This window comes from Vicia villosa, linkage group LG5, assembly GCF_029867415.1.
Source record: "Vicia villosa cultivar HV-30 ecotype Madison, WI linkage group LG5, Vvil1.0, whole genome shotgun sequence".
In the NCBI taxonomy this organism is placed as follows: Eukaryota; Viridiplantae; Streptophyta; class Magnoliopsida; order Fabales; family Fabaceae; genus Vicia; species Vicia villosa.
In genome coordinates, this window is record NC_081184.1 from 115,963,442 (window position 1) to 115,981,383 (window position 17,942).

The 17,942-nt window shown below is 32.7% G+C and overlaps 1 protein-coding gene and 1 pseudogene across 1 annotated transcript; both read left to right on the top strand.

Moving 5' to 3' along the window:
• The first annotated feature begins 1,201 nt into the window (after positions 1-1,201).
• On the top strand, positions 1,202-1,597 carry LOC131605218 (uncharacterized mitochondrial protein AtMg00810-like). The gene has a single exon (XM_058877602.1). The coding sequence runs from the start codon at positions 1,202-1,204 to the stop codon at positions 1,595-1,597; it is 396 nt and encodes a 131-aa protein (XP_058733585.1).
• Positions 1,598-3,186: 1,589 nt separating this feature from the next.
• On the top strand, positions 3,187-9,538 carry LOC131602115 (kinesin-like protein KIN-7E; annotated as a pseudogene).
• The last annotated feature ends 8,404 nt before the right edge of the window (positions 9,539-17,942 follow it).

The window sequence follows — 17,942 nt, forward strand, 5'->3', positions numbered from 1 at the left end:
GGTGGTTACAAACTGTTTGATGCTAGAAATCGAAAGATTGTGATTAGTCGGGATGTTATTTTTTATGAAAATAACAGCAGTAGTCCCAGTGTAACCGATTGCGGCCAGATAGTACAAAACGGCGTAACTGGTTACAAGCAGAAAAATGGGAATTATGCAGAATAGGGTGTAACCGATTACGGCCATCCAGTGAAAACTGGCGTAACCAATTACATGCAGAACAAAACTCCAACAACACTGATTTTTGATGATCCAGTCAGTCCCGAAACGGTTCCGCAGCCCCCGAATGAAGTTCAACACGAGGAAAATCATAGAAGATCAACAAAGCAAAGAGTGTTGCCTATGAGACTCCAAGAATGCGAGAGATTCCAAGATAATGAAGTCAATAATGAAGGTGATTTCGTTCACTTTGTGCTTATGGCCAAATCCGAACCGGTGAATACGAAGGAGGCTTTAAGCGATCCAAAATGGATTTGTGCATTGAAAGAGGAGCTGGAATCAATTAAGAAGAATGACACTTGGGAGTTGGTTGATCTACCGTATGGTAAAAGGCCAATTGGTATGCGTTGGGTCTATAAAGTGAAGGAAAACCCCAAAGGCGAGATAATCAAGTACAAGGCTTGATTGGTAGCGAAAAGATTTTTGCAACGTGAAGGTATAGACTTTGAGGAGGTGTTTGCACCTCTGACTAGGCTTGAGACTATCTGTTTGGTTGTTGGTATTGCGAACAACAACAATTGGGGCATTTATCAAATGGACGTCAAATATGTGTTTTTGAACGGTCCATTTGATGAAGAGGTTTATGTTGAGCAGCCCCCCGAATTTGTAGTGAAGAATCAAGAGATGAGATACTACAAGTTGCATAAAGCATTATATGGTTTGAAATAAGCTCCAAAAGCTCTGAACAAACACATTGATGGCTTTCTTGTTGATATTGGTTTCAAGCATCCGAACATGGTGTTTATGTAAGATCAAATACGAACGATGGTGTGATCATCCTTTGCCTATATGTGGATGATCTTTTGATTACCGGCAGCTGTGAGAAGAGTATCTCAAGGTTCAAGAAGGAACTCAGGGATGAGTTTGAGATGACGGACCTTGGGATTATGAGATACTTCCTTGGCATAGAGTTCCAACGGTAAAAACGGGACTGCTCGTGCACCAAAGGAGGTATGCGCATGAGATCTTGAAGAGGTGTGTAATGGAGCATTGCAATTCGGCCATTACACCATGTGAGGCAAGGCTACAACTGTTCAAGAGTGAGGATGAGCAAGATGTGGATCCAACTCAATATAGGATATTGATTGGATCATTGCGTTATTTGTGCAATACACGATTGGACTTGGCATTTAGTGTTGGTATTGCTAATAGATTCATAGAGAGGCCTAAGGTGTTTCATATGGCAGCGGTCAAGAGGATCCTTAGATATGTTAAAGGAACTCTTGGTTGTGGAATTCTCTTTCCGGCATTGGTACGAGCCGAAAATGTGATTTACTTGGTTTCACCGATTCCAATTGATGTGGTGATAAAGATGATAGAAAATCAACTGATGGATACATCTTTATGTTTGGTAGGACTCCAATCTCTTGGTGTTTGAAAAAGGAACCGGTGGTAGCACTCTAGTCTTGTAAGGCCGAGTATATTGCGGCGTCGTTGTGTGCTTTCCAAGCCATGTGGCTTATGAATCTATTGAGGGAGTTGGGTAGCAACGAGGGTGAGGCTACTACACTTCTTGTTGATAATGTCTCTGCTATTAACCTTGCGAAGAATCCGATTGCACGTGGAAGGAGCAAGCATATAGAGATGTGGTTTCATTATTTGAGGGAGCTTGTGAGTGATGGAAAGTTACAATTGGGATATTGTCGGAGCGAGGACCAAGTGGCTGATTTGTTGACCAAGGGAGTAACAAATGAAGTGTTCAAGAGGCTGAAAATGAGCTTGAGCATGCTGGACTTGAATCAACTAAAGTGAGGTGGTGAGTTGAAATTGCTGTTTTTAACACTTTAGTTTGTGTAACCGGTTGCAGGCGTGTGTTTTGCCAAACAATGGCGCTGTGTAGTGGCATAACCGGATATGCTGTTTGTCGTAACCGGTTACACTGAAGCATAACAATTTCTTTTTTGTTTTGGCTGTTATTTTAGTTTCCAATCATTTGTAACTTTGTACTATAACAGGGAACTCACTACTCCCATTGTTGTTAACTCTCTCTCTCTCTCTCTCTCTTCTTTAAACTTCATCTTCTCCAATTGAACCTAATTCTCCATTGATACACCTTAATTGAGTTTTGTATGTTGTAACAATATACTATAAAGTCATTTTTAAATAAAATCTTGCCTTCACTCTTAAATAAAAGGTCATAAAAATAAGCAAAATTTAATTAATTCTACTATGTTTAATTTAATGTTATTGTTTTAGCAACGTTGTCAAAAAAAACTTTATTTTAAGTTTTAAAAAATATAAGTAATAAAAACTGAAATGAAGCTATATGAGAAAATTTATATTAAATAACTTTTGATATATTGAATTGCAGATATTAATTACATTATTTATTTTCTTCTCATCGGTCAATATTTTTTCTTTCCTCTTAATCCTCTTCATTAAAAAAAAAAATGACTGCATTTAAACTCACCCATCAATTAATTAAAAAATTAAATAAATAATAGGAAGTTGTGCCACAATTTTAACTGTAGTGACCGTTACTCTTCCAAAACCCCAAACGTGCCTCCACGCTCATCAACCGCACCTACAAACCTGTATGGACGGTTTTGAAAATTTCAGTAAATTAAATCATTAACGCTAGTGGGTGTAAAAGTAGTTGCGTCCCCACCTCACACGCTTCTCCACCGCGTTTGTATAACAATCGCTATAACTTTTCTTCAATTTCAAAACCAAAAAACCAAAAAAAAACAATATTTAATTTTTTATTTTTCCCACCTGGAAAAAAATCAAATTAAAATTAAAAAAATAATATAAAAACTGCAACATCATAGAAATTCACATAGAAGAAGAAAATGATCGTTGAAGAAGAAACTTCATAGGTAGAAGAAAGCTACCACTCTTTTACTCACATTGTGGATTCAGAAGGTAACTTCTATTTCAGATCGTTCGTTGCTCGTGAATTCAACTGTTTTATTTATTATTTACTGTTATTATAGCATGATTTTTTCTTTACCAAGCACAGTCTTTTTCTTTTATTATTCTTCTTTATGATTCTCGGCGTGTCGGTGACGGTTACAAAATTCCAAGCTTAAACCGATTCAGAAGATCCAGTTGAATTTTGAACTTCAATTTGAAGTTCTCATAATTTAAGATATTTTATTACAATTAAATTGCAGATTTTTCTACGAACAAGAAGTTTGAATAGTGAAAGCTGAAAAAGAAGGTAGGTCCTGTTTGTTAGGGTCCAGCGTTGTCCAATTTTTAGATGATTATTTTTGTAAAATGTGGAAATTTGTTACTTTATTCTCAAGCATGATTTGTGGAGGTTCGCTGATTTAAAAAGTTTTCTATTCTTAAATCGGTTACTGTGGAAGGAAGTTTTCAAAATTATGAGTTATGGTCCCATCCATCACTTTTCTCTTTTTATTATTCTACTCTTTTGATGAAGCTTGGTATCAAAGAATGGCTTTTATTTTAAGCACACTGAAAATATGATTTGATTTTGATTTAATCTCTTAAAACAGAAGTCTTGTTTTTGGTTATGATAATATTTGCCAACTAACCACTAATAAAAACGTAATTAGTTAGCATTCTGTTTTGTTTTGGTCTTTCTAAAGTTAGCTAGGTGGTGATGATATTACCTGTTTTTTTTTAACAACCGCAATTAATGGGATGGTTTGGTCATTCCATCATTATGATTTATGATAATGATAATGATAATGATAATGAATGTATCTTCTTTTTTCATGTAGTTATTTTCTTTTAAATGTCTTGCATTTTAGAGAAAGGAAGAATCACTTTAATAATGACATACTTCACTTTTTCTCTTTTAGGAAACATGGGTTTGTTTTGAAATGTGATTTAGTTTGTTAATTGGAGTGGGAAGAGGATTTGGATTTGGAAGTGAGGAAATGGGAGCTATTGCGGGAGAAGAGTTGTCGAAATGGGAGAAGATGCAGGGAGTGATGAGTGGTTGTGAAGAGAAGATCCTTGTGTTACTGAGGCTTAGGCCTTTGAGTGAGAAGGAAGTTTCTGGGAATGAATCTGCAGATTGGGAATGTATTAATGATACTACTATCTTGTATCGGAACACACTGCGCGAGGGTTCGACGTTTCCAAGTGCATACACATTTGGTAAGAAAATGTCTATGTTAAATCTTAATTTGCATTTTATTTTAATTGTTTCAGATTCCATTGATTGGAATCTTGACCGGAACAACAGTTGGATTTTAGATTACCAGGCTCATTTCCTTAAAAATTGGAGGATTTGACCAAAAAAATCAACTTCATTTAACTCTCTCCTTAGATGCATTCTTTTCCTAATTTTTCTTGTTTTATTTTTTGAAAATACTTAATTTTGATATGAACATTTGGTGAATTTTTATTTGACTGTTGGCTAAATCAATTTACATAGTATGAACATGTCAATTGTCAAACACATTTGTCTGTCTTTTCTAAACTTGGATATTTATATCAACCTTAGTTTATCACATTACATGTTAAACATTTACAAGTATTTTTTTAATTATTTGAATGTGTTTTTTTTTTGGGTTAATTGAGTCCATAAAATTACTTAATAGAAGCACTACAGGTGTATTTGCAATTTCAATATATTTAGAGACTAAACTGACTCACTCATTCACAGGATAAAAACAAAAATACTATTTAATCTTTATGATATTTCAAATAACATTTTACATAGTTTTGTTAAATGATAGTGTTTCAAAGTTTTTGATACTGTGACAAAATTGGATTGGAAATAATTTATCAAGAACAGGGTGTTTCTGATATTTTTTTTTTTTTGTGATTGGTGATAGACAGAGTATTTCGGGGTGACTGTGCTACAAGGCAGGTATATGAGGAAGGAGCTAGAGAAATTGCTCTTTCAGTCGTCGGTGGAATTAACTGTGAGTATGAATTTACCATATCTGCTAGTTTCTCATCATGCAACGTCCACTTTTTTGTTAACTTAGGTGTTTATTCGTTATTTCAGCGAGTATTTTCGCGTATGGACAAACAAGCAGTGGAAAGACATACACTATGGTTGGAATAACTGAATATGCTGTAGCAGATATCTTTGACTACATAAAAAGGGTATTTAAACTGTTATATTTATTTATAACTTATAGTATGTTAAACTCGAATTCTTCAGTGTCATTTTCACTATAACTCTTGTTTTTAATGTAACAAAGAGCTATTGACACATGGTTACTACTTTGACTTGTTTAGCATGAAGAAAGAGCATTTGCATTGAAGTTCTCAGCAATTGAAATTTACAATGAAATTGTTAGAGACCTCCTTAGCACTGACAACACTCCACTTAGGCTACGCGATGATCCTGAGGTGAATGTCTTTAATATATATATATATATATATATATATATATATATATATATATATATATATATATATATATATATTGGACAGTAAGATATAATAGATACAAGTTTGATACAAAAGATTGCATAACTAATGGTTATTTCATGATATTTTTTTCGTTTTCTTCAGAAAGGACCCGTTTTAGAGAAACTTACAGAGGAGACTCTTCGGGACTGGGGGCATTTGAAAGAGCTACTATCCTTTTGTGAAGGTAAAGGAATTTGCATAGTTTTCTTTTTATATGGTTTCAGTAGTCAGCAACATCATTGTATTCGGTGTTGTTAAATAGCAGCGCTATAGCATACTTGATTTTGAATAACTTGCTATTGTCCTGCAATACACTATTTAGTACAAAATATTATCAAGTAGTTCATGCATTATGGTGTAACGATGTTTGAATAGACCGTTATTCTCAGCAATCGCGACTGATAACCCTTACTATATTGCCTACTTTATTCTTGCAGCTCAGAGACAAGTAGGAGAGACATACCTGAATGAAAAGAGTTCAAGATCTCACCAAATTATAAGACTGGTATGTGTTCTGCTACAAATATAATGTTTAAGGTTTTTTACTGATCAGTTAATAAAATGCTTTATGTAAATTTTCAGACGATGGAAAGTTCTGCCAAGGAATTTCTGGGCAAAGGAAACTCAACCACCCTATCAGCTAGTGTAGTAAGTTAACTTTAGATTCATCAGTTGTTCAGCGGATAAAATGATTATGGAATATTATGTTATTACATAATTTGTCTTTATTTCTCTGCAGAATTTTGTTGATTTGGCAGGGAGTGAGCGTGCATCTCAGGTATCATCAGCTGGGGTGAGATTGAAAGAAGGTTGTCATATAAACCGGAGTTTACTTACTCTTTCAACCGTAATTCGTAAGCTTAGGTCGTTCACTTCACCCTTGAAAGTTTAATTTATATTGATTCTTTCTTCAATACAAATTCAACAACAAAAAGTTTGAAGTTTCATTAACATAATGTGCTGAATGCAGTAAGGGAAGGCAAGGACATATAAATTACAGAGATTCTAAGTTGACACGCATACTACAGCCCTGCTTAGGTGGCAATGCCAGAACAGCTATCATCTGCACTTTGAGCCCTGCGCGGAGTCACGTTGAGCAAACAAGAAACACGCTTCTTTTTGCTTGTTGCGCAAAAGAAGTTACCACTAAAGCACAAGTTAATGTAGTGATGTCTGATAAGGCCTTGGTCAAGCAATTGCAAAAAGAGTTGGCCAGGTTGGAAGGAGAGTTAAAAACTCCTGTTACCTCCAATTGCGATTATGTAGCTTTGTTGAGAAAGAAAGATCAGCAGATAGAAAAGGTCATAATTTGCTCTCTAAATTCTTATGCTACTATGTTACTAGTATTGATCGTCTATCATGTTACATATTCCCTACTCCTTAGATGGAAAAGCTCATAATTTTCCATCTGAGTTCTTATGCTATTATGTTACTAGTATTGATTGTCGATCATGTTACATATTCAGATGGATAAAGAGATTAAGGAGCTAACTAAGCAACGCGATCTTGCTGAATCAAGGATTGAGGATTTGCTTCGCACGGTGGGAAAGGAGCAGATCTCTAAGAAAGTAATATACATTTTTGTAATTGCTGAAAATTCTATTATATGCTTAAGTTTACTCTTCTAAATTTTTGTTTACTCATAGCATTAATAATCATCTTGATTTGGCAGGAAGAAGATATATGGGAAGATGACTGTTCAGTGTCAGAGTCATCAAGCATTTGCGGTCCCAATACACGCATTAGAGAGTTTAACAATCCTCACTATAATGGTGGAGATAGTGGAAGTTATGGAGACGGTAAGTCCTTTCATTTTCACTATAATGTTAAGTCAAAAAAATCAGGTCCGTTGTTATACATTTGTTAGCTCTTACTTGTACAGAAGAAGACCTTGATGAATACTGCAAAGAAGTTCGATGTGTCGAGTTGGAGGAGTCGAGTAGAGACAACTCACTGGATCCATCGGTAAATGACAGTGCGGATTCGGCTTTGATAGTATCTGGAGGGGATAATGGAACAAGCCAGGAAATATCTTCACATTTGAATGACGACAACCGTGATGAACAATCTCTACATGTCATGTCAGGAAATAGAAATCTCAAATTAACTAGAAGCTGGAGTTGTTCGGAGTATCGCATGACTGGTTCTCCCGAGACAGGAGAAATGGAGAGAACTCCAGCCAATGGATTTGAAAAAGGATTCCCTGGAAGACCAGATGGTTTGTGGAGAAAGTTCAATCCATTAAATTACGACGGTTCCACAAGTTTTTCAAGGAACGGTTCTCAGTCTTCTATTGGAAGTCAGTCAGAACTTAGAGGCAACAGCATGGGAATATCTGGCGATGAGGACATTACTAGCATCCATACTTTTGTTGCTGGAATGAAAGAAATGGTTAAACTTGAATATGAAAAGCAGCTTGCTGATGGTCAGGTGAGAATAAATAATGTAACTGAAATAAATTCATTTTTCAGTTTTTCTGAAAGGATGATGTAAAACTCAATTTGGAAGTCACTACTTAATCTTGATGTTTGATGATTTTTTGACCACATTCTTTGCTGATTTGTAGGATCAGGGGACAGAAAGAAAACTAATGAAGTTTGATAGGAATGTGAAAGATGTAGGCATTGATCCAATGCTTGAGGCACCGGGAACTCCTTTCGATTGGTCTCTGCAATTTAAGAGACAACAAAAAGAGATAATTGAACTGTGGCAATCTTGCTATGTGCCATTAACGCACAGGACCTACTTCTTTCTTTTGTTCAGGGGTGAACAAACAGACTCCATTTACATGGAGGTAGAGCTCAGAAGACTATGCTTCCTCAAAGAAACATTTTTTGATGAAAACCAGTCTGAGAAAAACAGCCAACCAATCACATTAACTACAAGGTTCACCCTTTCTTTCACTCCTACATTTATTTGAATTTGTGTTATATTTGGTATCTAAGTGGTCATTTAACTATGAGTAGGAATCAAACTCGGTACTCTGGAGTTTCTAACACACCCCAACCACTTGCGCAGTTGCGCTAAACCTCAATGATCTTTATGATGCTGATTTAAAAACATTATATTCGAATTTAAATATGGTTATCCTAATAATGCAAACATATATCATGCTTAGTCTTCTGTTTGATTTACCTAACTTTGTATTAATTGCACTATGATGGCTTGCTACTTAACTTGTACATTTCATGTTGACAGTGTGAAAGCTCTTCGGAGGGAGAGAGAAATGCTTGTGAAACTTATGCAGAAGAGGTTTTCTGAGGAAGAGAGGAAAAGGGTATTCAAAGAATGGGGCATTGGATTGAATACAAAGCGCAGGCGTATGCAGCTAGCAAACCGTTTATGGAGCAATACTGATATGAACCACGTAATGCAGAGTGCTGCTGTAGTTGCGAGGCTAGTAAGGTTTTCAGAGCAGGGACGAGCCCTCAAGGAGATGTTTGGACTTAGCTTCACACCTCAACTCACACGACGAAGAAATTCATGGAAAAGTACCCGAGCATCTCTTCCATAGTCATTCTTTTTTGTGTGACTCACATGTGTGTACAGCCTTTAGAGAAAATTTGTGCATCACCAGCACTTTAGATGGAAAGTGGTGTGTTTGGTGTTAGCCTCCTATCACTGTCCGATGCAATAGCGATACATATATTTACATACAATCAATGTGTTTTTATCGGTGTTTGTGCTTCATATGTTTATGATTCATCTTTGTTCAACCGAGAGAAATGTCTCTCCATTGGTATAGAAAGATGCATTAACCTGCCTTTTAGGTGGTTGTATTCTATTGTATATCGCCATTATGGTTTTGTTGTACCAGTTAACAAATATGACTGTCTTTTCTTCTACTTTTCTTACTTGGTGCAAGTAAAGGATTGTTGTGTTGCTTGCTTCACTGATATGTACTCTTCTAATCATTTTTCTCACAATGGAGAAATGAAAACGTTGTCTAACAATATGTTATTTTTATTATTCATACGTGAGTACATCAAATTATTAATTTCAACTAACTGGGGTACATTGAAGTAATATAGTGTTATTTAAATGAACTAACTACCAATGAGTCTACGATAATCATTTGAATCAAATAAAGGAATTCCATATTGAAAATGTGAGTTAAGACTCAGATCCATATCAATAGGTGTAGAACAAGGTTTAGTTTTAACTAAACTTGCATCTTGGATGAGGAACCTTCAAATCTAAGAAATATTTCTTAAGTATTTGATGCTGAATTTTCTATGTACATTTGCCTTTATATGCCCTAATATTTTACTTACTACTAATTAAAATATAAAAATATGCATTGCTTTTCTTTGTTTATTTTGCAAGGACAAGTCTGAATCAAGTGGATCAAGCAAGTCCCCTCAGCTAAGATTTTCAGCTAATATTTTACTTACTACTAATCAAAATATAAAAATATGCATTGCTTTTCTTTGTTTATTTTGCAAGGACAAGTTTGAATCAAGTGGATCAAGCAAGTCCCCTCAGCTAAGATTTTCATCTGATCAAAGTCAAAAGTGTGGTCAACATTATTTCTCAAGGCTTATGCAGCAAGGATTGACCTATAATCTTAGGTCATATAATCTTCAAGCATCATTCAATCTCAATTGATCAAGGATTCCCCAAAGATTTGATTGCTTGTTTCTCAAGAAAGTCAAGGTTCATGTGTTTATTTTCATGCCTTCATCATCAAGCAACCTCAAGCTTTAGCCACTTTTAATCAAAGCTCAATCAAGAATGCATCATAAAGAGTTCATATGTGCCTCAATGTATCTTGGATTGCAAGAAAAGTTCAAAGGATCCAAGTTTGATCAAGAAGTTTGACCCAAAAGTCAACATTTTCAAATCTAAGTTCAAAATATCGCACCTTGTTCATGGTTCAACATTTTTTAGTGCTTCTTTTTTGCAAATGACTCTCTTTGACATCTTCAACAACTTCTCTTCACAATTCAAGAGCTAATTATGCATGCAAAATCATCAAAGATGGAGAAACATTATAGGTCATGTGGATTCAACTGAATTTTTCTCAACTTTCAAGGATCATAACTCATTCAATTTTCAACATTTTGATGTGGTTAGTTTTGCTATGAACTCTTTGGGATGTCCTTTACAAGTTTCCTTCAAGGGTCAAAAGCTGAAAAGGCTTGGAAGGTCATGAAAGATTTGAAAACATTATATGTCATTTTTGAAGCACTTGTACTAATTTTTCTAAGTGTCAAGACAGATTTTTGTGCCATTTTTAACTGGTCATAAATTTCTCCACAAGCATCCAAATACAACCTTTCTTGTCAAATTGTACCCTTTGTGATGATGTGATCAAACTGCAAAAAGAATGGGATCATAAAGCCTCTTGTACAAGTTGCCATGCGAGCTAGAAATTGGTCACCTGAAACAGAAATGTTCTAATTTGGTCAGAATTTTGCATCAAATAAACTCACTTATCAAGCTCAATTACCACGCGTTTTCTACTTAATCATGATCAGTGAAGTTCACTCAAGCAAAACGACCTGTAATCCATTGGAATTGGCCGCGTTTTGATGCTCATTGAGTCACACTTTGCTCACTTGAGAATTTCACACGAATTGGATCAATTCAGCATCATTACACACGCTTGAACATTCCATTTACTTCCCTATAAATAGAGGATGATCCCAGCTTCATTTCCAAGCTTTGAGAGCCTCCAAAACCTTTGTTCAGATTCACACTTGATCACCAAATTATGAGACTTAGTTTTCATATTTCAAAGCCTTCTCCACTCAATTTCTCGCTTCCAATTGCTTCATCGTTCTCCTCTGAAGCTAGCACAACAAAAGTCAAGCTTTGAGGTGCTCTGGATTTTTCCAACCAACTGCTCTGATTTTCTTTCTTGATCATCACTTTGTTCAGGTAATTAGAGAACTTCATTTTCTGCAAACTCGATACCACAATGTAGACCTTGAAGCACTGATTGATTCCCCTAACTCAACTTTCATTTATCTTTGATGTTCATCATTTAATTTCATTTTTGGTTTTCTGAAATTCCTTCGTATTTTTCAAAATTAGCTTACGAAAAAAATAAATAAGTGATTAATAAAGAGATAGAGTAAGAGAGATCACACAAGAGATTATACTGATTCGGCCTAAACCACGCGACCTATCCAATCTCAAAGAGTTTTCTCTTAAGATTTCCACTAATAATAACTTGAGCTTTTACGCAGGTTCAATCCAATAACCTTTTTATGCAGGTTCAATCGAATAAACTTAGACCAAACTTTTAAAGGTTTATCTTGCATCATTCAAAACAATTAAAAAATTACATGAGAACTAAGCCATTTATTAAAGAAATTCATCACATAATAGAAAAACGCAACTCTTAGATGAAACTTTTCACTCTCTAGAGAACTAAGACAATTTATAATGAATAAAACTTATAAAATAAGGATAAGGAGTAAGATATGAGATTTGATTATTAAAAAAATCAGTGTGTTTAAAAATGAGAACAACACTTCTTTATATAGAAAAAAATTGACTAAAAAAGGCAACAATCCATGAGCCTGACTGCTACCATCGATTATATCAGCAACCTAATCCATTAGGTTAAGTCATAAGAGGAAACCCCTAATCTGCATTTTTACTTAATCGACTATAAGACTACCTAATCGATTAGGAGGCATTGCGCTTGCTTGAATCGGTTTGATGAAATGCCTAATTGAATAGGAGACATTAATCTTGATTTAATTAATTAGATGAAAGGATTAATCGATTAGACAATTAATTGTGTTTTCCTAATTGATAAGAAATGCTTATTAATTGTTTAAGTACTTGCGTAAATTAAGTTTAGGAAATTCGAAGAAAAAGATGTAGAGTTTGAAATAATTTAGTGCCCATGTACATCATATTATTAGTACTTCAAGGCCTACTCTTACTTAACTTACATTCAACTAATAAAACTATTAGATAAAAAACTAAGCATGTGATTAAACGAATTTTCATAACTTCAAAACTCCATTTCCTTTCAATTACTTTATTTAACTTTGTTTAACTCCTTCAACTGAAATTTTTGAACACTTTATCTTGTGTTTGCTTCTTTAAAGATATTGATTGCATTTCATAATTTTTTGTTCAGTTGTCATTATCAAAACCTTTAAAAGATATTCACATGCATAACATAAAACCATAGTAACAACTACAACAAATCTTACAAGATTGTGTATAAGTTCTTTCACACCTAGCACAATCATTACAAATAGTCCAGTCCCCATATTATACCCTACAATGATGCAATATAGTCTCTCTATATATTCAAGATCTCTATTTCAAAGAAAGACATATATATATATATATATATATATATATATATTGTCTCTCTCTCTCTATATATATATATATATATATATATATATATAGTCTCTATATATATATATATATATATATATATATATATATATATATATATATATATATATATATAGAGAGAGAGAGACTATATATATATATATATATATATATATATATATATATATATATAGTCTCTCTCTCTCTCTCTCTATATATATATATATATATATATATATATATATATATATATATATATATATATATATATATATATATATATATATATATATATATATATATATATCAAGTTTGAAAAAAAAAAGAAATATTAAAAAGTCACAAGTAATAGTCATTCCATATACTCTATTGAAATATTAAACACTTGTATTGAGTTAGAAATTTTACTATCCTCTATGTGAAATTCATATTGTAAACACTTTTATCATTTTAAGTTGTAATTTTCTCAATGGATTAAATTGTTGTCTTTATCTTTGAGAAGATAAATAGACTCTGTTAAGCTAGATTATTTGTATTGGTCAATTTACTAATGACTTTGCACTCAAATGATAAAGACTCCTCTGAAGCAGCTAACTATGTGGTCTTTGGTGTTGTGATTTCAGGTACATTTTTGAAATCTTTCAATATTTGTATATTATATTCTGTAGCATCTTACCATCTCCTTCATTCACGCATTTTTAAAATATTAAGAAAACAACCCATGTGTCTGTCTATTTTACTAATGTACACTCTAGAATTGCCCATTTTTCTGACCAAATTTACTTTTCAAAAAATTTCTTACTCAAAGATGTTTTATGTCTCCCTCACTTTCAATTTAATTTAATTTTTATCCCTAATTCACTGAAACCCTTATTTGAAATTGATATTTTTCCAACATTATCGTTATATTAAATGTTTGTCACCTAAAGAATGATTTGGAAGATTGAATAACTTAACAACCTTTATTTTCGTAACTAATATACTTGTAATTTTACCTTGTGATAATTTTTTTCCAAAATTATTAAATTTGAAAAACATTGTAAAAACACAAATCTTCAACCCATGAAATCTGCTAGCTCGAATAAAATTAATATTTTGAACTATATATTAGGCCATCCTTTTCACAATTTTATCAATAAAACATGAGAGTCTTTTCTCTATCTCGCCCATAGTAAAATTATACATGTGATCCTAATAGTAATACAAACTCCCTTTCAGATCTTGACATGCTTCACATTAGAGCTGTCAATATAGACTATCCGGCCCTAAACGAGTCGGCCCTGTCGGGCCCTGTGTAATATGGGCTCGAGATTTACTACCCGAGCCCGGCCCTAGACGGGTTTCGGGCTACCAGGCCCTAAATGGGCTTTTTTATTTAAAAAAATTAAAATAAAAATTCCATAATATTTATTATAAATAAAATTAAAAATTATGTTCTTTTAAACATAATACATTTTTAAGTACTATATTATCTCTTGTAAATACTATAATGTGTTTCTAAATACAATATATGTCTAAATTGTATAAAATAATACTTGAATATTTATTATGAGAGAAAAACTAATATAGTACGATGAAAAATGTTGATTATATTAATGTATAAGATTTAAAAGAGAAAGATTGAATAAAATAGAGATAAAATTTAGTGAAGTGAGAAAAATCAATATGCTATTTTGGAGTAAGATAATATAAATTTTAATATATTTTTTTAAATTTATGATTATGCGGGCCTAATGAGCTACCCACAGCTAGAGCTGTTAATATGGGTTACCTGGCCCTAAACGAGCTGGCCCTAGCGGGCCCTGTATAATATGGGCTCGAGATTTACTACCTGAGCCCGGCCCTAGATGGGCTTCGGGCTACCCGGCCCTAAATGGGCTTTTTTGTTAAAAATATTTAAAATAAAAACTCCATAATATTCATTATAAATAAAATTAAAATTATGTTATTTTAAACGTAATACATTTTTAAGTACTATATTATCTCTTATAAATACTATAATGTGTTTCTAAATACAATATATGTCTAAATTGTATAAAATAATACTTGAATATTTATTATAAGAGAAAACTAATATAATATGATGAAAAAATGTTGATTATATTAATGTATAATATTTAAAAGAGAAAGATTGAATAAAATAGAGATAAAATTTAGTGAAGTGAGAAAAATCAATATGCTATTTTGGAGTAAGATAATATAAATATTAATATATATTTTTAAAATTTATAATTATGCGGGCCTGATTGGCTACCCACGGCCCATATGGGCTAGCCCTAATGGGTAGCGGGCTTTTTAGGGCTGGGCTAAAAAGACCCTGAAAAATATGGGCTCTAATTTTAAGGCCCAAGCCCTATGATTTTTCGGGTCTAGCAAACCGGCCCATATGGGCTAGCTCATTTTGATAGCTCTACTTCAGATGTATATCTGGGGTCCAATAAACACCGCATGTTTATAGAGTTTCAAATACTTTTTCTTAACTATAGTTGATGACCACTCCATATATACTTAGGGTTTTCTTATGCACAATAAGCCTAAGACTAGACCACCCCACATTAAATCTTTTTGCTAATTATGCTACTACACAATTTTCTTTTAAAGTTAAGAGCATTGGGATTGACAATGGATTAGAATTCAACATCCCTCTTTTATCAATTCTTTGGCATCTTACATCACAATAAATATTTAATTTCACTAGAGCTTTACTTTTTCATCCCCACCTTCCTAAAACATTCTGGTCTTATGATTTACTATCTCATGCCACTTTTTTAATTAACAGACTCCCTGCTCCTGTTTTGGAAAATAAATTCCATTTATGTTATTTTTCATACTTTTCCAACTTTTTTAGGCTTAAAGGTTTTTTTAATGTTTAACCTTTGCTAGAACTTTAATCTAACATAGGCACAAATTAGATCCTCGAGATAGGAAACATATTTTCTTAGGTTTTCAATAAGGTACTAAAAAAATACTTGTTATTAGATATTTTGCATCACTCTACCTTCATTTTTCGAAATACTATTTTCCATGACCATGTTTTTCCTTATATTTATCATATGTTTCCAACTTCCATAACTATTCAAATAACATTATAAATGATCATATTTGGTTTTATGATGACATAAATCATAACACTAATCTAACACCAAGACACTACCAATACACCTTTGCATTCATCTCAATATTCATGCTCTATTAACAATATGCAATATATGCATACTAACATAATATCTAAATAGAATTTTGTTGCTTCAAATAGTACCGATGTAAGTAAATCCATAAGAAATTCCAATCCCACGCTATATAAAGGTATACCATTATATTCGTATTTCAAAATCTTCTACAAATTTAGTTCTACAGAATCACACATGGTCCATCATGGACCTCCCACCTGGTAAAAAATCTATTGGATGCAAATGAGTATTCAAAAATCAAATATTATGATAATGGCAAGATAGAGAGATATAAAGAAAAATTAATTGCTAAGGGTTATACCTAAATTGTAGGTATTAAATATTTTCAAACTTCTCTCCTTTTTCTAAGTTAACTACAATAAGACTTATTTTAGATCTTTCCTCTACTAAAAATTGGAATCTACATCAATTAGATGTACATAAAACCTTTTTACACGGCTACTTAAAAGATGATGCATATATGTCTTTACCTCCTTGTCTAAGACTAACCAAACAAAACCAAGTTTTCAGATTTACTAATGCTTTCATGGATTAAGACAATCTAGAAAACAATTTTTTAAAATTGTCACCGGTTCATATTTAAAAAAATTACAAAGTGTCTATATCTGATTCTTCTAATTTTACTAAAATTTCTCCGAACTTATGTACTTTCTTGTTTGTTTATGTAGATGACTTAATTCTTATAGAAAATGATCTGTTATAAATAAAGTCAATCAAGACATTCCTCCATCATACATTCAAAATCAATGACCACAGCTATTCGAAAACTTCTTCGGTCTAGATGTTTCCACATCCACTGAAGGCATTTATATCTGACAACACAAGTATACCATGGATCTTCACTCTGATACATGGACAATTGGATTAAAACCTCTTACCACTCATATTCAAAGAGGTGTGAATTTAACAGAATCCATATGCTATCTCCTACTTGATCTTCTCACCAAGCCCCTTGATCCATCTCCATTTGCTAGCTTGTATCCAAGTTTGGGCTAATCTTCATTTATCCACCGTTTGAGGGAGGCTATTAGATATATTTAACTCTAGGGTCTTGCTAACCAGTGCCCTCAGGGCAATGGTTAAGCATTCCTAAAAAAGAAAATATTTTATAAAAATTTTAATATTTCAATTTCTAAGGCATTAAATATGCATATTACCGAGATAAAGTTACTATTTTAAAGTTTTAACCATTGCCCTGAGGATATTGATTAGCATTTCCCTTAACTCTATTATATGTTACTATTATATGTTAGTTGTTTATATGAAGTTAGTCAAATTTATTTTAACCAAGTTTTTATAACTAATTCCATCCGGTCCCTATTAAATAAGAGACATTGAACCCTTGGTATTTAACAAAAGTTTAATATTATTTACTTTCCTTTTTATATTGATATTGGGCCTATGCTTGTAATAAAACCAAATCTAATCAACTTGTTCTTTATTAGTTTGATTTCGTTTGAAATTCTTCCGAAAAACTAAATAAATTTGACCTGTTTCACTTCAAAGTAGGGGTGATCATGGTTCAAGAACTGCACTGAATTGAACTAAATTAATGGTTCAGTTCAGTTTTTGAAAACCACTTTAATAAAAAACCAATTAACTGTTAAATCAGTTTCAATTCAGTTTTAAATTGGTTTTGAACCAGTTTGTATTTATAAACTGGTTTGCAATCAATTTCTAGTTATAAATTGGGTTAAACCACTTGGTAATTAAAAATCAAATTTATTTTATAAATTATTTTTAAATTGCTTTTTTTTTAATTTCTCTCCCCCTCTCTTATATATATATATATATATATATATATATATATATATATATATATATATATATATATATATATATATATATATATATATATATATATAATTTTATAAT

Coding starts and splice junctions, on each gene's coding strand:
- LOC131605218 (XM_058877602.1), top strand. CDS start 1,202: ATGGAGCATTGCAATTCGGCCATTACACCATGTGAGGCAAGGCTACAA.